The sequence below is a fragment of the Lotus japonicus genome, chromosome 3, assembly GCF_012489685.1.
Source record: "Lotus japonicus ecotype B-129 chromosome 3, LjGifu_v1.2".
In the NCBI taxonomy this organism is placed as follows: domain Eukaryota; kingdom Viridiplantae; phylum Streptophyta; class Magnoliopsida; order Fabales; family Fabaceae; genus Lotus; species Lotus japonicus.
In genome coordinates, this window is record NC_080043.1 from 31,100,678 (window position 1) to 31,124,304 (window position 23,627).

Sequence of the window (23,627 nt, forward strand, 5' to 3'; positions counted from 1 at the left end):
AGTTAAGTACCTGCAGTTCGCAACGTCAATTTTAAATAAGATTTTTATGTATGATAAATTCGGTAGATCTATAATAGAATCAAAGAATCTCGATCACCTGCAGTCATAATACTGTTTAATCTCATCTTGCACTTTGGACTTGTCAAAACCTCGGCCGTCCTTTGATATTTGGACATTGACTCTATCAGGTCCTTTGTTGATATACTTAAACAGATATTTGATAGCATTGGACTTATTGCAGTACTCGACGTTGACGTGACCCTGATTTTTCATTAAAAGTCGAGGATTGTACGGAACAACGAACCCATTGTCAAGAGGAACTCCTTTTTTCAAGACAGTAACTCCAGTTTTCCATCTCTTGTAAATAAGGTATCCGTCGTCATCAATAGTGGTGCAATTCTGAATTTTTTTTGGAAAATGCTTAGAACACTTGCCGTCCACCATGCAAACAGATTTCGGATCAATGGCGCCACATGGCCTGTGAATCATGTAAGACGAAACCGCCTTGTATAGCTTCGGATATAGTTTTGGGTCTGGAAGCTCTGCTGATATGTGTTTGTCTATGTCATCTCCTGTTTTGATTTTATGATGCAGTTTCAGCCACAAAAGGATATGCGCGTGCGGCAAACCCCTATTTTGGAACTCTATGGTGTGCATTCCTGGGAAAAAAATAGAAAATCTTGTCAGACATCGTCCTACGTAGAAAGCTCGATTGTTATAAATTAAATTGTTAATTGGAAATTGAAGGCCTTTAATTCGTGAACACGGCATGCATGCATCAGAAGTGCCGAATATTTTCTCTTTTCTTAAATCGGACATGAGCCTATCAAGCTTCATCTTGAAAACACGGACACAGATGTCGGGACGGTCCTCGGGCTTTAGATTCCTTGGCTGCACAAACCTCTGAATTTCACCCCAGGCTGAATTGCAAGTAAATGTAATGAATAGGTCGGGGTACCCAAATTTCTTGCAGATGGCCATGGCATCCTAACAATTATTAAACATGTAGCGACGTCCCCCAGTAAAAGATGGGGGGAAAATAATTGGCTTTCCGACATAAGAGGGGTCTGTCTCCCCCTTGTCGATTGCTTTTGCAATACCATTTAAATAATCCGCTCTAATCAACTCCTATATACGGTGAATGTAAGAGAGCCTACTAGCTTCAATAATGGTAAACGTGTGGACCACAAACTGTTGAAACAACCTTTTTGCATTGAGAACATTTCCGAATTCATTGTTCCTCTCCTGAAGGCGAAAAGAAATAAACTGCCTCATAGAAACGTTATGTCTTTTATAGCTTCCCATGTTCCTGAACAACTCATTGATAGGGATATCTTCTCGAAATCCGTCCTCACCATACGGAAAAAGAAGCGGGTATTGAAGAGGAATGAAAGCAGCATGAGTTTCGTGTATCTTTTTCAGGTTACCGTCATTCATCTTAACAACGACATCTCTCCCAAGCTGCATATCGTCAAGGTCCCCCACAATCAAAGCTGCCACCTCATCTGCGGTAGGCATGTTATAAGTTCTAGGGTCTTTTCCTTTGGCCCAAAATAGACGGATAGAGAGCTGCGTTGTGTCATTCGACTCTAAGCAATCTCTGACGCGCCTGAAGGCACCAGCCAATACATTATGGTTGTCTAACATCTGTTTTAGGTCTTCAACCAATGAACCATCAAGTTCTGCCCCTCTCCCATTTGAGCTACACAACAGACAAATGGAAAATTACAAATATTGGAAGATAGGTAATTTTAAAAGGACAGATAAATAAACACCATTAAAAAATAATTGAAGGTAATTCATACCTTAGATTTTTCAACCTATTTGCATTTTCATTTTGTGTGTTGTATATATAGAGTTGGGAAAATTTAGGGGTCTGGCCTGCCCGCAGAACTAAGATGTCAATCTTGTGAAAATTTTGCTCGCGTAGAATAAATTGTGGTGGTCCTCCACCGTCATTTATAGAAGTCAGCACCTTTCCGCCCATAGAAGTAAAAGCAAACAAGCTGTTGTTACCCTTATGTTGTCCTTAAAATTCTTGGACCTAGGATCTCTGTCTGTCCATAAATGACGAAGAAGTTTCGGGGATTTTTGAAGATACGGAAGATCAACCTTCCCCTTCATACAGCACAAAGAAAATGCAGCAGATCCGGTGGTTTTTATCTTTCGGAACTTCTCATCAGCCCACATTAAAGCATTGCAGTAAAAACAAACACATGTCGGATCGCCGAGGTCAAGAATATCTGCATTCAGATTCAAAGATCCAACCATATTTTAATAACCGTTGATGGATTATGAAGGCATATTTGTAGTAAAAGAATAAATAGATTTAGCATCGTACATACCGGTATCTTCAGCGATCTGGAGCAAAATCGCAATGTTAGCCAGGATCTCAGGAATTGGTTCGGTATCTGAGTCATTATCTTCAACCTCTGAACGATCGTTATCTAAAATGAAGCATGTTGAAACCGTATTAGTTATGCAGTTAGATGAAAGAAGTTATTAGAATATCTACGAATAGGACGAACCTGAAACGGAATTGTACTCATCGTCGCTGAGGGCACCGACTTCACAAATAGAGTCTATCGGTGGACCATCGGGTTGTATATTTTCCATGTTTTGGTTTTCCCTCTGCTCTCTGCTACGCATCAAAATCCGCTTTCTTTTCGCTCGAGCTTGTGCAAATTTGATTTATTTATCTTGAATAGACATTGGGGATTTTGACCGCAACTCGTCAGTTTTGTTATAAGCCCTTTTCCTTTTCAGAATTGTTTTCCTATTCGTCCTCGCTTCCATCGAAGACATTGCATAAGAAATATTTGTAGGTACAAAAATTGGCGGGCTTTTAATGAATGGGGATACTTAAGCTGAATTAGGCAATGATGCTTGAGTGGAATTCAATTTAGATGTTCCTCCATAATCACCCCGTGTTTCTATTTTTGTTTCTTGGTCGATGTTCACGTGCTTGAATAAGGAACTGGTACCAAGATAAATAGGTGTTAAATAGGTGTTGAATAAGGAACGTGCTGAATAGGTGTTTCTAGCTCGTCTTTTAACTTCACCTGTGAGTTTTGTTCTTCCTAAAATCTATTTTATATTCAGTATATAGAAGTTGGCTATTGGATTGATTTATGCGATTTTTTTTAAAGAAATGTATATTGAGGGTAGGTTTTTTTTTTTTATCCTCAATTATATACAGGTTTCTGAAAAATTCAGTCATCATGCGTTTTAATCCATCACCATTTCCTTCATGAAATCAAACTACATTATGTAATTCTTTTTTTTTTTCTAATCATTGTAAACTAAAAATAAAAATCCAAAGTAAACGCTGAGCAAACGTGTTGAACTTACTTGTATTAGAAATAGATGTTCCTGAAGGTTGTAAATTATTTTTTAACAGATCAGTGTTGCATCCGCTTACATTTGAAGGGAGGGTAGTCCGAGATGACCTTTTATTTGAAAGTATCAGTTTCCTTCTTGCTCTAGCTTCAGCATATTGTGAAGCTAGAGAAATCTCTGCACGGTACATGGATGTAAGAGCTCTTAGAGTATTGTTTGAACTAAACTACACCAAAACTAAGATTTAATATGAGATAGGAATTATATACAATTTTTTATTCAATATATATATTCAAATTAAAGAAAAGGTAATACTTGTGATTTTTGACGGAAGATTTCAAAAAAAAAAAACGTACGATTTTTTAAATGTATGATTTTTAAACAATACGCATTCCAAAACTACTTGTGAATATATGTATTCAAATTACGGATCATCTCAATTAACCATGTATTCATATATATGGATTTTTTTTTTTTAAATATGTATTAAAAATAAGTACATATTTTTTTTTAATATTTTTTTGTATATGCTTTTTTTTTTCAAGGATTTGTTTTTTTTTTTGGTACATCGGAATTTAAATTGCACCCGCCATATGTATTAAAAACATGTACATATATGAATTTTTTTCACTGATTTGGCTTTTTTTAATATGTTCTAAAAATATGTATAGATTTAATAGTTGATAGTTGAATTTTCCGATGTATCAAAAATAGTTGATAGTTGACTCAATCTATGCTTTTTTCATATATGCTTTTTTTTGCACGGATTTATTTTTTTAAAAAAATAATATGTAACTTCGGATTATAACATTCAAGTGAAACAAACTTTCATTGATCATAAAAGATTAATTCAACCTTTCAACAAGGCTTTGAGTTGAACTCCAGCTTACAATATGAGATGGAAACCCTAATTCTCCACTGAACAATCGTTCAGAATATGATTCGTTAAAGTTAAGAAGCTTGGCGATCGCCGCTTCAAAGTACAAGAACTATCTATGCTCACAAAGCTAACAAATGATCTGCGTTAGAGATCTACGTTCATAGAGAACGAATTCACGATCGTTTCATTGTCTCATCATCAGTTAAAGAATCCGCTAACTGACTCAATTCGCTTGGATAATAACAATTAAAACGGAATATTACTTGAATCCAAAATAATATTCAAATAAGGAATTAAAGAACATAAATCAATTTGAATAAAAAGATGATATTTATTAAGAACTGAACCTAAGGTTTGCAAACACGAGAATATTAAAAAACCTAAAGAGTTTAGCAACTCATACTCGAAATGAGGGAGAGATGATAGAAGGTGTCTAACAAACCTAAACCTCACTTATTTCCATCAAGTAACAATTCTTGTTATCTAAATCTTCATAATATCGGGACCACAAAAAGGGGTAAGATTCTGAACACTCAGGTATTCGCGGGTCTCGCAAAAAGGCCGAAAATTCAATTGAGATAAACATAAGAGATAAGAGATGTAGCTGTTTAAGTCAGATTCACGGGCCTTCAATCGGATCCTAATTCGGAGCTTTGTAGCCCAAGATATGATGGTTTTAGTGCAGACTGTTTCAGACTCACAGGATTAGCGATAGCAACTTTGCAAGGCAATTATGACCCCTTTAGAGGTATTTTATGCGATTTGGCTAAACATGAAAGTTGTAGGGCTTCGAGATAGCTTTCCAACTATATATTACAAGCCCCATTAGAATCACTCTATCTCCAGATTCAACCTTTTCTAGCAAAAGAGTTATAGAAGCTAAAAGTGTAGAATTAAGCACTTTTCCATGAATAATCTAAATAAGCACTAATGGTCAGAACATGGCTAAGTCATAACAATTAAGCTAAAAAATGTATATAATAAAGCTTAGAAAGACACACATAACGTTCATTTATTATGCACTTATCAATTTTATTGCAATTATATATTTATTTTCTCTCTTATGTTATTTCCTTTTGACAAGGGGTTTTAATTTTGACTCTGATAAGTTTTCAAGGGTTTAAAATTGAATAACTTTGCTTATATTGGGTGGAATGCAACGATCCAAATCATTTAATAATGTACATTAACCTTTGATACCACTAGCTAGCCAACCTCTTAATTTCCCCACTATTATAAATTGAGAACCCAAATTGTATCACATAGTTAAACCTAACCTTTTACTTTAATTATAAGCGTTATCTTATCTTCTATCCATCCAGAAGTTGAACAAATTTCTTCCATCCAACACAAGAGCATTACATTAACTAGTTAATCGATCATGAATAAAACATTAGCAGGCTCCTCCGACTACCAACCAATACCTCCTCCGCGACCGCAACCTCCCGTCGAATGGTCTACCGGGTTATGTGATTGCTTCTCTGACTACGACAATTGTAAGGATGTGTTTGTTTCTTTGTATTCACTAACTAATTCAAACATGATTTCATATATCCTAACATATAAAAAGAGAAATTGAGAAACAAGAATTTGTATCACCTAACTTCTGGTTATACATCACATTCATTATGAATTAACTCTATTTATGAGTTATTATTGTGTGTGAATTTCTTTCAGGTTGCCTAACGTGTTGGTGTCCATGGGTAACATTTGGTCGAACTGCAGAGATTCTTGAAAAGGGATCCATTTGTAAGGGGTTAACTCATTCATTTATATATGATTAATTAATATATAGCAGCTTTTGGATAATTTATGCTGAATTAATTTGTTGCATGCAGCTTGTGGTTATAGTGGTTTGAACCATTTTGTATATGGCCGCTTATACTCAGTCTACTACCGAAGAAAGATGAGATCTCAGTACAATTTGAAAGGAAATAATTGCTTGGATTGCTTGACTCATTTCTTTTGCAATAGATGCGCATTGTGCCAAGAGTACCGTGAGCTTGAAAAACATGGATTTAACATGAAGATCGGTGTGTATCTCATATTAAGATCATTTTTTTTCTTGAGGATAGATAGATACTAATAATTAATATCATCTTTTTTTGGTTGAACTTAATTGATTAATAAATAGGGTGGCATGGAAATGTTGAGCAACAGACAAGGGGAGTAGCCATGACTTCAACCGCTCCAACAGTGGAAAAGGGCATGACGCGTTGAAAGACTTTTTTACATGGCTAGTGCAATTTTCAAAACAAATTACTAAACTAGTGCAACTTTTGTTTTAATTACAAAAATAGTGTAAATCGCCACTTGAAGTGGCGATACCTCTTAATTTTTTTATGAAATCGCCACTAGCAGTGGCGAAACCATAATTTCTTTTTGACTTTGTTTATTAGTGACGGAAAAGTATCCGTCACAAATTTCGTCGCTAAAATTTTGCCACGATAGTATTCACGCTTCAATTTCCGTCGCTAAATTCTTTTTCAATATTCACTAGGATTTTGAGACGAAATTTACTTCGTCGCAAACAGAATTCCGTCGCTAGACATTTTGCGACGGGTGCTATCTCTCTTCACATTCGGTCACTGATACCATTTATATTATATATTAGGATTTTGTGACTGATACAATTCGGTCACTAACAAAGAAAGTCAAGAAAAAAAAAATTATAGGGTGTCGCCACTACCAGTGGCGATTTCATAAAAAACAAAAGAAAATAAAGTGATATCGCCAATGAGATTGGCGATTTACACTAAACATGTAAATAAAAAAAAAGTTGCTCCATTTTGGTAATAAACATTTCAAATTACACCATCTAGGTAAAAAAAGTCCCTTTGAAATGAGGATCTGTGTGCACGCATGCATGTGATGAAGTTCTTAATTCATACAAGTTTGTGGTGTTAGATCTGAAGCATGACAATATATATATATATATATATATATATATATATATATATATGAAGAATAAATAAAGTAGTTTCTGTCTTTTCTTTTTCTTTTCATTTAGCATTTTCATGTCATGTGTTCTTATGGTGAATATGACATTACGATCATATGTACCTAGAATTCTCAAAATGTGATGCTAGTTCTAACTTCAACAATTCTGTATATGAGAATTCTGTAACAAGTAAAAGCAGAGTCCTTATCATGAATTACAGTATAATAATTTAAGGAATAAGGATATAAGTTGTTTAAAAAAAAGATATAAGTTTATTTAGAAATATATGTATGACCTATTTAAGTATTTCAAGTATTCATTTTCCGATGTACTAAAAAAAAATTATCTCAAGTACATTAGGTTGCTTTTTTCTTCATAATTCTGTGTCCAACTTATCTAAATTTACCACTACTATACTTTCCTGATTTACAATCCTTAAACAAATTTGGTAAATATTAAAACAAAATCACAATAACAACATTAAATATTCCTAGTTTTTTCAATATTTTTTGAAGGCCAATTTTTTTTTTGGTTCCATTTTTTTTTTCAAATTTTTTAAATATATCCTTACTGAAAATCGTTAATCATATTCCAATTTTATTTTTTCATGATTTACAATATGAAATACTACAAAAATATAATGAACTAGTATTTTTTACTTTTCATATTTTTTACTGCGTAAAATTTTTAAATTCGTGTTATTGTTGTTATATGTATTAAAAGATAATGGACATTGATATTAATATCACCCACACCTATCATTATCATCCCCCAATGTGTACCACACTTGAAAGTGTGTTACATTTTCACTACCGCTACATACTAGGGTGGTTGGTATTAATAAGGGTGTGTGTAGTACTTTTTAACAGTGGCCAAAGATAATTTGTCAATTAATAAATGATAAAATTTAATTTTGGATATAAGAAGTTATTAGTTTGTAAGTATTTTTTTCATGATAAATGTGTTTGTTTTTCTCTTGCAGAAAAGAATTTATTATATATATCTCTGTGTGTGTGTGTCCTTTCATCCTTATTTATGTAAAATAATAAACATATGAAAAGAAATCTAAGAAATAAAAGAGAGTAAAAAAAAAAAAATGACAATACATGAGAGTTTGGTGCACATATACTTCCTCTGAGATATATCCATTCAGGAAGGCACTCTTAATTACATCCATCTGATGGAGAATTATGTTGTGATTTACTGAGAATGAGATCAGCAGTCTGATAGCTTCCAATCTTGCTATTGGAGCAAATGTTTCAGTATAATCTATTCCTTCTTGCTGACTGTAGCCTTGAGCAACTAGCCTTGCTTTGTTTCTGACTACATCTCCTTTTTCATTCAGCTTGTTTCTGAACACCCATTTGGTTCCAATGATGTGAGCGCCTTGAGGTTTCTTGACAAGGTTCCAAACATCGTTCTTGGAGAATTGATTCAGTTCTTCTTCCATTGCCAGAATCCAGTCTTTGTCTTGAAGAGCTTCATCAATTGATTTTGGTTCAATTAAGGATACCAAACCCTTCAGACTAAGTAGAGTCTCTTCAGAGGGTCTGAATGCTGATCTGGTTCTGACTGATTCATCTTTGTTTCCCAGAATCAACTCCTTAGGGTGAGAGGCAACAATTCTGCTATTCCTCTGAGGCTGTGAATCAGAGGGACCAACTTCCTCTGGAGAGTCTTCCTCTGGCTCAGCTTCCTCTAGAGCTTTGCCTTTGTCAGAAACATTAATACTCATATCTGCAAACTTTTCAACTAGCTTTTACTGATCAGAGTCAAGCTTATCATCAAATATAACATGAATAGATTATTCAATAGTTTTAGCATCAGTATTATAAATTCTAAAACCTTTAGATCGTTCAGAGTAACCAAGTAATAGAAATTTAGAAGATTTAGAATCAAACTTATGTAATCTATCCTTAGTATTCAGAGCATAGCAAACACAACCAAAAGGATGAAAGTAAGAAATGTTGGGTTTTACATTCTTCCACAATTCATAAGGAGTCTTATTCAGAATTGGTCTGATAGAGATCCTATTATGAATGTAACATGTTGTGTTTACTGCCTCAGCCCAGAAGTGCTTTGCCATGTCAGTTTCTTGAAGCATGGTTCTAGCCATCTCTTGAAGAGTTATATTCTTCCTCTCAACAACACCATTCTGTTAAGGAGTTCTAGGACAAGAGAAATCATGTGCAATTCCATAGGAATCAAGCAGACTCTCAAACTTGTCATTCTCAAACTCTCCACCATGATCACTTCTGACACGCATAATCCTGCAAGCCTTCTCGTTTAGCACTTGGGCAATAAAGGTAGAGAACACAGAATGAGACTCATCCTTGCGGGATAGAAATTTTACTCATGTACAGCGGCTATAGTCGTCAACAATGATCATCCCATATCTCTTGCCACCTATAGACTCAGTTTTCACTGGTCCAAAAAGGTCGATATGCAGAAGTTCCAACGACCTTGAGGTGGAAACAACATTCTTTGCCTTGAAAGGGACTTTTGTAAATTTGCCTGTCTGGCATGCTTCACAAAGAGCATCTGAAGAGAAATTCAGAGTGGGTAAGCCCCTGACAAGGTCAAGCTTACTCAGCTGAGAGATCTTTCTCATACTAGCATGCCCTAACCATATATGCCATACCCATTGCTCTTCATTAACAGAAAGAAGGCACTTTACTTTCTGAGTTTCCAACTCAGATAATCTGATCTTATAGGTGTTGTTCCTCCTCTTGCTATTAAACAGAACTGAGCCATCGATCTGACTTACAACCCTGCAAGACTTTTGATTGAAGATTATATCATAAGCCTTGTCAGCTAATTGACTTATAGACAATAAGTTATGATTCAAGCCATCTACCAACAGAACATTATCAATGCATGGACTATTATCAACACCAATAGTACCAGTACCAACAATTTTACCCTTTTCATTACCACCAAAGCCAACTTCGCCTCCAGGCTTAAGTTTTAGCTCTTGGAACATACGCCTTTCTCCTGTCATGTGACGCGAGCATCCACTGTCCAGATACCATGATTGGTGTTTCAGTGGAGCGATCAAGGATATCTGCAACATAGATAATCTTATCCTTAGGTACCCATTTTCTGGGTCCTTTCTTGTTAGTTACCTCAGAGGTTCTGATGACCTTGGGTTTTTCAACATGATAATATAAAGGGATTTGAGCATGATATTTAGGCACAGAAGGAGTTCCCTTTTTACTAGAAGGTTTAGCAATTTTAGCAAGCAATGATTCAGGCAAAATGGTACCAGAGGGTACAAAATGTTCATGCAGAGGTTTGGCCTTAGGCATAGGAGGCTCATTTCTACTTGGTCCAGAATAGCCAATGCCACTCATTCCATTTCTGCTAACGCCATAGATCATTAAAGCCATCAAGCTTCTATCTACGCTTTTAGCTAGAAATCTTTGAAAGGATTTTTCATATTTAGATTCATTCTTTATATCAGAGGCATCACAAGCAACAACTTCTTCTAACTTGATAATCTGGTTTTTAATCACAGAATTAGAGTTAACTAAAGCATGATTATTTTCTTTCAACTCAGAAATAATTTTATCATGTTCAACAGAAGTCTTAGAGACAGCAGAGAAATCATTTTTCAACTTTTTATCCTTAGTCAGGAGAGATTTATATTTATCCATGATATCAGACAAAGCACATTTAAGTTTAGAGGTTGAGAAAGAAGCGAATACCTCATTTTCATCATCAGAGTATGGATCTTCCTCTGATGCTGATTCAGAGTTAGTTGCTTCTTTTGACTCTGCTTCTTTGTTCTTGACAATAGCCATGAGTCCTTCAACAACTTCTCCATCAGAGTCAACATCCTTTGACTCTGATTCATCAAAAGTCACCATGAGGCCTTTCTTAGCTTTGAAATGCTTCTTTGGCTTCTTGTCCTTTTCAGCTTAGGACAATCACTCTTGTAGTGCCCTGATTCTTTGCATTCAAAGCATGTGACTTCCTTTGATGAAGACTTCTTCTGACCAGAAGAAGATTCATTCTTTCCTTTATTCTTTCCAGAGAGCCTTTGTACTTGCTCTGCCTGTGCTTCCAGATGCAGTTAAGCCTTCTAGAGATCAGAGTCAGCTCATCCTCATCAGAATCTTTAGAAGCTTCTTCAGATTCTTCTTCTTCTGCTTGGAGAGCTTTAGCCTTTTCAGATTTGGATTTCAAGGCTATAGACTTCTTCTTCTGATCCTGATGTTCAGCACGCTTCAGTTCATGACACTTCAGTATGCTTATGAGTTCTTCCAGACTCATCTGATCAACATCTCTTGTGAGCTCCAAGGAAGTTATCAAAGACATCCAGCTTTCAGGAAGGCCTCTAAGAATTCTCATGACATGATCAGCAGTTGAGTAGCTCTTGATGAGAGGTCTAATTCCAGCAATGAGTAGCTGAAATCTGGAGAACATGTCCTCAATGGACTCATTGGATTCCATCTAGAAGGATTCATACTTTCTAATCAAGGCCAGCGCCTTTGACTCCTTCACCTTCTTGTTTCCTTCATGGGTCATCTTCAATGAATCAAAGATACCCTTAGCATACTCACGATATGTGATCTTTTGATATTCTTCATAAGAAATAACACTTAGAAGAATAGTTCTAGCTTTATGATGCAGTGAGTAAAGCTTCTTTTGTTCTGCAGACATCTCTGATCTAGAGATCTTCTTGCCATCAACATCAACTGGACGCTCGTAGCCACCCACTATAATATCCCAGAGATCTGCATCAAAGCCCAGAAAAAAGCTTTCAATCCTGTCTTTCCAGTATTCAAATCTTTGCCCATCAAACATAGTAGGCTTTGCACTGTAGACATCTTTTTGCGTTTCAATGGTGGTAGCCATTTTAGTTTTTCACACCGGCCCGGATCACTGAACACTGTTAGGTGTGGTAATCAGAACTTGCGCTCTAATACCAATTGAAGGTATGAAAAACGATAGAAAGGGGGGTTTGAATAGCGTTTTACAACTAAAAACTTGACCCACTTGAGATTTAAATAAATCTCTTCAACCACCAAGAATAAAAGAGCTGAGATAAGAGTTTAGGAAAACACACAAATGATTTTATCCTGGTTCACTTGATAAATCCCTCAAGCTAATCCAATCCACCCGTTAAGGTGCCTTCTTAGAATGAAGGCAATCCACTAATCAGAGTTTTGTTACAACTGCACTTGCTACCTACAAAGTGACTAACAATACACTGACTTAGCTATCACTAAGATTCACTCTCTTAGTCTTCTCTAGGATCCGATCAACCTTGATCTCCTAAAGGTAAATCAAACAACTGTTTGAAGGTTTTTGGTTTACAAAGAAGTGCTTCTTAGAAAGCTAATAGTAAACACACTTAGTTCTGTTTGAAGAAAGATTGCTAAGAAGATATTTGAATATTGCTTGCACGTGAACAAGTTTCTTAGGCGGCATCTTTCAATATTCAGCCTCTTTATATACTCCAAGGATTAGGGTTTGAACGTTGCATGGAGATGCTACCGTTGGAGGGCAGATCTGGGATTTCCAGGTTCTGCTGTGACTGAATCGGTTAGGTAAGGTCGTCAGGAATGGTACAGTTGTTTTTGTACTTTGGATAGCGACATGACCTTTATCCTTGTTGACTTCTGATCAGAGTGATGCTTCATCTTGGAACTTGTGAAGCTTGATGATCAGAGTCAGAGGGAAGCTTGGATCCTTTGACCTTTGTACCTTCTGCTTCTGGACTCAGAGGAGAAGTACTTGGTCTTCAGAGCCAGCTTACTCTTGGACTTCAGAATCTTCGCTACTCAGCGTCTGATCCTTCAGAGCGTCTGATCCTTCAGAGCGTCTGATTCTTCAAAGCTTCTAGTGAGCTGAATCCATATCAGAGCTTTATGATCTTCAGATCTTCTAAAGCTTGATCTACTGTTCAGATTTGAACATAGTATGTGCGAAAGCGTTGCAGAGGTTACTCTTTGAACATTGTGCTTCTGAATCATGTGAGATAGGACCAGAGTCTTGGCCTGTCATTTGAACACTCAGAAAACAACGTTAGAGTACCATAATTGTTCATACTTAATAGTTAACTTGTAATCATCAAAACATAGAGTTGTACTACTAGATCGAAACTTGATCTTACACAAATAACTTTACTATAGAGTATGTTTATGAATCTCACATAAAAAAGAAGAGCTTACCTGGAACAAATTGACGCCCTTGACTGACTAAATCCCAAAATAATTTATACACTTGGTATTTTCATCATTGCACCTTGAATTGCTCTCAGTTGCAAGGTCTTCAGAACTTTCACGTAAGCTACTTAACGCTCAATTCCTAGTCTTCCATCAAACATGGTTCCTTTCAACTGTGTACCCAATCTCGAACTTCATCATCAGCATCCCAAGTTTTTGATCTTACAAAGATGAACTATCACAACTAAAATTTCTTCGTTATTTTCTTGGCTTAAGTACGCCACCATCTAGTCTGCGTATAAGCCTCAATGTGTACACACCAGTTGATTGCCTCCGCAATTTTCATTCTAATTTTAATAAAGTAAATCTAATGATTTAGGAGAGTCTAAAAAATTTAATAAAATCAATCAATGTATGAAAAAGACTCACGTCGAATCGTGTATTGCAACACCTATATGCCTATTTGTCTTCCCATCCTTTTCACCTTCTATTAATCCACTTTTTTTGAACTAAATGCCCAATAACATGTAAAATAAAATAAGGATAAAGATTAATAATAAACTACAATGTGAGCATGCAATGCTGTTGTTGTATGAGAAGTAACCTAGCAAGTATTAGTCATTAGGAAATCTCATTTTGCTAGATTTTTTTGACCGTCAGGTTGGGTTTTGGTTGGGTCTGTAGAATCTTAGAGGGTATTTTTTGTCTGGTTTGCTTTTTGGATCCCCTTTGAGGAGGGTGAAAATCAAAACCGACATAAAACTTCTAGCCATCCATAATGTTTAGTACAAAACAATAATACACCTAATAAAATAGTGTAGGAAGACATGCAAATTTCTCCTTTTTACGCATCTCCCAGAAGAAATTATAATTTCAATCTATAGAGAAAAAGAAAAAGAAATTAGTATAAGTTTATTATAAAGATAATAAAAAATTGCTTGGAAATTTTATCACTTGGCATTAGTGGAAGATTAAAGGATTAATAACACTCAAATATTATTATAACAACCTCAATTATTCATTCAATTACTAAGTCAAAATAAAAATAGATTAAATTGTATTTAAATGATTTCTTTCAATTTCAATTTAATTAATTTTTTAACCGTTATGTTTTTAATGAACATTAGCTTTATGAGCAAATAATGTTTAAATAATTTTCTTTCAATTTAGATTTAACTCTATATTGGTTTTAGTTTAAAATTTCAATATTGGATAACTAAAATTAGAATTCAAATATTTTTTTAAAAAAAATCAAATATTTGTAGTTATTTCAATTTGAACATTTACCTAAGTCTAATTCATATTTATATATCGAGTTAAAATATATAACAGTCCCTAAACTTTGAACAAAATTTGAAAACCGTCCCTCGCCGGAAAATTATCTGAAATCCGTCCTCGTACTATCAAAAACAAATTTGACCCATCCCTCCAGCCGCCTTAACTCCGGCAAGAACCTTTTTTTTATTTTTACCCATCCCTGAACTTTGAGCGAAATCTGAAAACCGTCCATTTTTTATTTTTATTTTTTAAAATTAAAATTCCTTAATTTCTAAGAATTAAATCTACCTAATTTGAAAATTCCTTAATTTCTATGAATTAAAATTTCCTAATTTGAAATCTGAACTTTGAGTAAAATATGAAAACTCCCTAATTTCTAAGAATTAAAATTGCAATTTTTTTTCTAACAACAACAAGAAGAAGACGATGTTGTTGTTGGTGGAGGAAATGAGATGAAGATGAAGATGAAGAAAGAAGAAGAGAAGAGAAACAAGATCTGAAGGAGAGAGAATTTGGGAATTGTGGTTAAATTGGGATGAGTTAGGGTTAGATTAAGGGATTTGTTGTTAAATTGGGAATTCAGGCTTAGATTAAAGGGTATTAGATTTAATTCTTAGAAATTAGGGAATTTTAATTAAAAAAATAAAAATAAAATAAAAAGGGACGGTTTTCAGATTTCGCTCAAAGTTCAGGGATGGGTAAAAATAAAAAATGGCTCTTGCCGGAGCTAAGGCGGCCGGAGGGAATGGTCAAATTTGTTTTTGATAGTACGAGAACGGATTTCAGATAATTTTCCGGCGAAGGACGATTTTCATATTTCGCTCAAAGGTCAGGGACAATTATATATTTTAGCCCTTATATATCTGATATTTCTTCCTTCAATAGTAACTCATTCTATTATTATTTTTTAATTATTAATTTAAATTATTTTTAATCAAGTTTCATATATTACTCTTATAATTTTAATTTTTCCAACACTTTCGCATATCTTATTTATTCAACCTTTGACACTACAGTAAACAAAGTGTGTGAGTGTCATAAATAATATTTATTCATGAAATTAATTATTATAATTGCTAATATAGAATGGAACTTTAGGAATTCACATTTTATAACTGCTAAAAATTTATTGAATGAACTTCAACTTTATAACTTATGCCTCTTTACTATCCAATTGTAAGTTTCACCCAATTCCATGTAAATGATATGGTTTCAAATTACATGACACCAAGATTTTTCTCGAGAGTAAAGAGAGGTTATTCATTGATAAATAAAAGATGAGACAACCCAAGAAGAAGGGAAAAAAAAAAGAAAAAGCACCAAGCCAAAACAAGAAGAAAAACAAAACAACCACCCAAAACAACAAACAACCTACCTAGCAGGAAAATTCTCTTTAATAACTTCAGCCAATCCTCTAACGGCATCTTCATCACTACCAGGGAAAGACATGCCTACGAACTTAGCAAGACACCAAGCCTTCATTGCACGCGTGAAATAGGGACTCGAAGGAGAAGGAGGACTAGGCGGTGCCGACGCGACATCTAGATTCACACTCTCAGATTTGCGAGGATGACCCCTAGGCCGCCGAAAACTCCCCAGGCCTCTCTTCGCCTCTTTAATTTTCTTAGGCCTACCACGAGGACGAGTCCTCGGAGGGGACAAATCTAGAGCGGGAGCATCAACAGAGGCATCTGAATCCATTTCATGGGCATCCTCCTCCCTTAGAACAGCTGAATGAGCTTCCAAACAATCTTGAGCTCTCCCGACAAGGTCGTAGCTAGTGGCAGAGCACGCGCCACCTTCAAAACAAGAATTCGATGGACGAAAAATGGTGAGCCCATCAAAACGCAAAATACCAACATCATAAACAGAGGAAATCGGATCCCCAACATCCTCCCAAGAAGCCAAGGGGCCGCCAGCCGCAGAGAAAATCCCAGAATGGTTCAGCAGATGATCTTAATACCAAGGCCAAAAATTTCTCCTAGTTCAACTAATGACAATTTGAAATTCAAACCTCCCATTTTAAAAGAAACCCAACAGCCACCGATGTAGTTAAGCCTTGGAGGGACTACAGAATTAAAAGAAAATAAATTATCATTATCATAATTATTCAAAGAATGGAGGCGCTGGACCCACTCCCACCCTAAGAATAGCGTCTGTTCACTATCCACCAACCGCGTCCCTCCATCTTCAGTAGAACTTGCGCCGCCATCAACCAAGGACGAATCCGCCACGAGGCTAGAGCAAGAAAACGCCTCCGGGAACAGCACGAAATCGTTCGCACGCAGCACTACGCCACCCTCACACCTTCTAGAGGAGACCGACTCAGGGAAGAGAAAGGAGTCGGAAATCCGCTGCGGGTACTGGCTGCACCCGTCTACTCCAACAAGCATATCCTCAGAGTCCATCGACGGACAAGTCGCAAACCCCTCCGTCGAAGCTCCTTTCACCACATCACACCAGGTACGACGCGACGAAGGAGTGCTTCTCAGAGGCACCTGCCGCCCATGAGCGTGGGAGACCTTCGCCGTCGCAAGCGAATTCACTGGAACAGGGCAACTGCGCCGAGTCTGCCGAGAGTTCCCTTTCATCTTTCCTGCTGAGATCTCTGGTTTCACAGATAAATAAGCGCCACCCAACCTTACTCCATCCAAAAATTCCATAGCTTTAACAGCGTCATCTTTGTTTGCGTACCGAACAAAACCGAAGCGAAATTTTCTCCCGCTTCTCCGCTTACGCTGAAGGAATACGTTCACCAGACTGCCATGCTGCAAAAAGAGGTCCCTCATCTGAAAGTAATCCACTGAATCAGCAATCCCATCGATAAATAAGGGGTAGCAAGGGAGCGCGGTGCGCACAGCAGCCTTGGCCACCCTCGCAGAGCCGCTACCCAGCACCCCGTCTTCGTCGTCATCATCATCAGCGCTTGAACCGTCTCCATTAGCATCAGATTCAGCCCTCTTGGAAGCATGAGATAGAGAAACCCTAGCAGAGCACTTCATATTCCTCACATGACACTAAGATTTATCAATTAGTTATAAGATATGAAAAGTATTATTTATATTTATATGTCTTGGCCTGCTGTTATTTTTTGTACTATTAACATATAAAAGTTTCTATCAACATCTCTATAATATTCTTCAACTCATTATGTTATCAATTTTAGTCTTAAATTTTTATTATGTTAATAAATAGATATTATTATGCACAACTTTTACTATTATAATTTACTAACAATATAAATTAAAATAAGTAATGTACCAATGAACTTGAACATTCTTCTATCAAATTTAAGTAAATTTTCTAGATTTAACATTGGTTTGGAGTAATTTAAGTCGATGCAAGAACATCATGATTTCAAGGAACTCACAAAACCTTGATGAGCAAGTTTGGGTTCTTTAACCGTTGTCTCTTTCATTTTTCTTCAACCCACACCTCTAAAGATGTATGTGTCTCTATTAAAGTTGGATATCCCTCCTTCTTTTCTGGTACCGATAGAACAAATCATTTGAAATATTTAACTCAAACTCTTGTCAAGTATAGAAGAATATATGGATGAGACAAAATGATATTAATTTTTAAGGATAAAAAAAGTATAAGAAGAGTAAAGCCGGAATAGATACAACATCAGGTAAAGATAGCAATCATGATTTGGAAGCTTGATCATCCTCATCACACGTATCATTATTGTTGCAACAACTACCCTTTAAAGGTGCATTTTCCTAGTCAATACAGTTTGCCCTCCAAGTTGTTCAAGTATGGAAGCAAGAATCCTTCATCTTGGTTATTTAAACCAAATTCCAAACACAAATTCTTATTTTTTTTTGTTTCAAACTCATGCAAAAAATGATGCAAGTTGAGTCCTCGTCCAACAAAATGCCAAAAAAGATGTAAGTTGAGTCATTTCCCAACAAAATAGCAATTTGTAAATTCAAGCATGAATGTTTAAGGAAAACTACATTTTAAAGGAAAAAATACAAACATATTAGTTATTTATTTACAATTGTCTCGCTTTGCTTGTTTCCTCATAACACACTCATTTGTCCTCTTCTCCACTCGCACAATTGGAACCTGAAATTAAGAAAAACCAAGCGATAATATTCGAAATTAGAAGCTCAGGCCTTTGTAGACCCACTCACTTTTAAAAAAAATAAGAAAACATAAAAAAATGATAAAATAGAAGGGAAAAGCAAAAAATACATGGAAGAACATTCACCATTTGGAAGCTTGATCAAGCTTGAAGGGTCAATGATTGATCTACTTTAAACCAAAATAAGAAGCAAAATAAGGGTAAAAAAACCACAAAAAATAGTATGGAACAAAGGGTATTTATACTCGTAGTTTAAGGTTTAAAGAAGATTGAAGGTCTAAAAAACTGAAGAAGATTGAAGGTCTCTTCAAAGGTTCTAAAAAATTGAGCTTAGTGAATTCATTTTGGAATGCCAAAAGACAATGAGATTACTATGAAACTGACTTTTCTCCTGAAGATGAAGAGTTGCCACAAAGTTATCAACGGCCAGGATTGAATCTTTGAAAAATTATGTGGATTTTTACTAAAATACCCATGCTGAAAATTAGGTTGTAGTGCAATGGATTATTGAATGACCAGTTTGCCCTCAAGGCTGCACAAACTCTGCTTTTATATATATTATATATTATAGATTATAGATTATAGATAGATAGATTATAGATAGATAGATAGATATAGATAGATTATAGATAGATAAATTATAGATAGATTATAGATATAGATTATAGATATATAGATTATAGATAGATAGATTATAGATTATAGATAGATAAATTATAGATTATAGATTATAGATTATAGATTATAGATAGATATTACCATTTTTATTTTGTTTTGTTTAATTTTTTTTAGAGAGATTTTGTTTTTTATTTTGTTTTGTCCTATAATCTACTCAGTTTATACAGTGTATTTTTGTCGTTTACAATCGTGAAACAAATTTGGTATATTTTTTTTAAAATAAATCACAATAACAACATTAAATAGAAGTTGAGCATTAAAAAATAATAGTCTCCGTCAAAAGTCATGCGCAACCTTCGATTGATGCCCTCCTCTTCATTAGAAGTCTCTTCCAGTGAAAGATGTTGCCAAAGACCTCATCATTCCAAACAGACACCTCCCTCTCGTTTGAAGACGAAATCCAAATATCCTGTTGGTTCCAAGAGCTCTTGACCACACCATGGAAGTCCTCATTAGTAAGCCAGCTTGCTAAAAACCTAAAGGGTCGATTATAGTGTTGTTTCTCAACAATCCCATGCATCGCTAGCAAGAGAGGTTAATGGTCAGACTTCAGTTGAGCGAGGTGGAGAATGACGGATTCTGGGAAGCACAAGAGCCAATGCGAGTTGCATACCCCTCTATCAATACGTTCCTTAATACCCCGGCCTTCCCAAGTAAAGGATGAACCTTTAAAACGCATGTCAGAAAGCCCACAGGTCAGCAAGCACTCCTGGAAACCCTGCATGGAAGATTATTTAAGGTTTGCACCCCCTGACTTGTCCACTGCTGACAAATAAGCATTGAAATCACCAATGACAAGCCAAGGCTTGTAACACCCCGATTTCGGTGGCGTCACTTTAGTAACCAAAAAGAAACTTAAAGCGGAAAAACGTGAATATTTTATTTTCGATCGATATTTGTTTAAATAAATAAAGACTTGCCGAATTAATGAAACATCGACAGAATATAAACAAGACTAATATACAGTAGATATACACTCCCCACAGTAAACCGCATGCCACGTCACGAGTAACCTCCAGTGACGGAAAGTAGTGCCTGACGGCAAATATGTACAACACAAAATATAAGGTCAATATTCGAAATACAGTCCTCCAAAAAGAAAGTAGGTCAGCTCAAAACAACCCGAAGACCTCCTAATCCGACCAACTCCCTGTGACTCCCGTAAAGAGAACCACACAAAAAGCTAAAGGTCGGGGACCTACCCTGCACCAAAATGAGAAAAGCTGAAAATCAGAGCCTCGACGCTACTCCTACCCTAATCCTGACTAGAGGAGTACTACACACCACTCCCAACTACGCATCACCGTGATCGTCGTCTGAATCCGAATCCAAGACGATCAAGTCAATGACTGCATCAGTCCTCACAGTGGGTACTACGGGTATTGTACCCGATCCCAAGACAGCAGTAGCCGCGACGGTGGGTGAGCTAGACTCAGATGAAGTCCCTCCTACAGGAAACTCCTCCGAAGGGTCCTCCTCGTCCTCAGGCGACGGTGGTGGTACTACGACTCCAGGGCCACAGTGCACGTCCGGTGGTAGGTTGAAGCTGACGGTGTGACGTCTCAAGACTCCGTGAGTCAGGTTTCCCATTCGGTCGACATGGTCCTCCATTATTCGCCCCGTGTAAATAGCTCGGTGACCGGTGGGGTCGACCACCCAAGAGCCCGGGGTGTCTGTATCCAGCAACTCAAACCTGGTCCCCCCCGAATCGACGACCATCTCGAACCAATCGGCCATGGACATCTGACAAAAAGGGCATACATAGCGCCCCATACTCAGGTAGCACGCGCAAGGGTCAACTCAAAGAATTACATAATAGTACATCCAATAGGCAAAACTTAAGTAGTAGCCACATAGGCTTAATTATGAATAACAACATTATAAATTGTATATCCTATCAAATAAATAAATAACAGTTGCAAGCAATTAACATGTCTCACACAACGATAACAAGTAGCAAACACATCCAGCAACTAAATCAGCATGAATGGTGCATGAAATGCATATGCAATGGAACAAGATGCATTCCAGAGGGATGGGCACCAACGAGTCAGCCCTAACACCAGCCACGGTGGGACCATTTCTGCTCGGGCGTCTCTTATACCAAACAAAATGTAGTCAGATCAGCAGTGAACCCGTAGGTCTTCCATTTCCGTCTGCTACCAAGAATCACTGCAGTGTTCTTACATGGAAATCCGGGTCTTATGACCATTTTTGGAATCCAACGAGGTCCGGCATCCCACCGTGTATTAACCTCAATGAGTGCATGAATGCAAGTGATTAGCCAAACAACGTCTCCGACATCACTCGTCACGTCGTCACGTGTTCTAGCTAACTAATTGTCTCTAAAAAGAATACCCTAAGGTAAATGTCGATTCTGCGACAAAAGACAGTTAATTATCAAAAGTAACTCATGATGATTTCTCGAATCATCCGACTCATCTCCATCCGATGGTCAAAAACTGCTCAGCGAGCAAAAAGTACCAATGTACTTGGAAACTACCCGTTTCCCGGCTTATCCTCAAGATAGCCCAACAACAAATCTGCTCATCGAGCGAAAGAGCATCAACGTACTCAAAACTTATTAATTTTCCTTACTTATCCTTTAGATAGTCGAACAACAAAACTGCTTCTCGAGCAAAGAGTATCAACATACTCGGAAACTCATCAAGTTTCCCCAAAACTTGGACTCGGCGACACTTCTCATTTTCCAAAACTAATATTCAAGTCCTAAGCTCTTATCTGAGATTGTGATCATTATTCAAAGGTTTAGAGGTTGTTTAATGTCTTATGAATTTTTCTTGCAAAATAGTTTCCATTTAGTTTTGTCTCTAAACTTATAAGTTTAAAAGATCCCGTAATCCCAAGTTATTCCCAGAGAAGGTCTCGATCCATCAAAACAACGACAAGGCCCGAATCTCTGTTCGTCCCGTCAAACTTTATCAAAATCTCACGATAAATCCGGCATAATCGCCCGTCATCCTCACTCTGTTGAATCAACAGATATATGTGTATTTGCATATTCAAAACAATACAATCCAACAGTCATGGCACATATATCAATACATTGAGGAATAACCATGTAGCAATTAGCATATAGGGCAGATATCACACATCCTAGATTAACCAGGTAGCACATAACATGTGAATCAACCTCAACAACAATCAAGCAATAAATGATTATCAATTGTCAGCCGTAGCCTCAGAAAACGTTTTTCCCAGTCAAACACAATCAAGTGCATAAACAGTAAATCAAGTCGAAATCGTCGACACCTAATTCATTAACTAGTATTCAGTGAGAAGCCCTCACCTGTAGGTTTTCCAGGGTGTTCTTCAAAGCTTCCTTCACAATCTTCCTCTTGAACTTCACAAAGTTCCTCAAACGAACCTTAGGATAAATTCACAGAAATCAATCACAATGAGTCAGAAACTCAACAAACAATACGCACTAGGGTTACACGAAACATTACAAACTCCGAAGTACGACAATCTAACGCGTTAAGACAAGTTTTCGAAAAACGAAATTTTCCTCCCCCCCTAGGGTAGCTCTCGGCCACTTTTCACAATTAGGTGGGCCGATTTTTCTTCGATCAAACTTGGTTCCTAGGTTATCATTAGTCGTAACTAAGACGGTTCTAAGCTCAGAAAAATTTTCGGATTGAAAACTGTCGCAGGGGTATTTTGGTCATTATTTTCAGCTCAGAATTTCAAAACTTGATTTTCGAAAAACAAATTGGATGGGGACGTCAACAACGACGTTTATGACGACTAATCCTACTAGCGCTTAGCTAAGTCATGAATTTTCAGCTTAAAGAACGAAACTTTGCCCAGAAATGGGTTTTTCCAACAGAAATGGATTCCGGCGGCATTTCGGCGACATTCGGCAAAATGTAATCTTCTAAACACGCTCAGGAGCATGCAGGGAATAAGTTTAGACACTAAAATCAGCTTATTTGGACAGTTTTACAAAAAGCTCAAAACTTTGAGCACAGAAAAACATAGAGATATGGTATCTATACCTCGAAGTCTTCGATTAGCAACGATCGGTGCAGCAAACGGGCAAGAATCGGCGAAAATCACTTCCTCCCTTTCTCTCCTTGAAGCTCACGGGTTTGGGTTCAAATGGGGTGGGATTTTTGAAAAATTTTCATTTCTTGGCTATTTATAGGTTTTGGAAAATGCGGAAAAATGAAAATTTCGCGATTCCGATTTTTCCTACGTATTCCTCGGAGAATTCTAAGATAGGTT

At 36.6% G+C, this 23,627-nt stretch overlaps 1 protein-coding gene across 1 annotated transcript; it reads left to right on the forward strand.

Annotated features, from left to right (window-relative positions):
- Positions 1 to 5,503: 5,503 nt before the first annotated feature.
- LOC130748839 (protein PLANT CADMIUM RESISTANCE 2-like) lies at positions 5,504 to 6,869 on the forward strand. Its single transcript, XM_057602084.1, has 4 exons — positions 5,504 to 5,715; positions 5,897 to 5,968; positions 6,058 to 6,252; positions 6,354 to 6,869. The coding sequence occupies exons 1-4, from the start codon at positions 5,601 to 5,603 to the stop codon at positions 6,437 to 6,439; spliced, it is 468 nt and encodes a 155-aa protein (XP_057458067.1). The 5' UTR covers positions 5,504 to 5,600; the 3' UTR covers positions 6,440 to 6,869.
- The last annotated feature ends 16,758 nt before the right edge of the window (positions 6,870 to 23,627 follow it).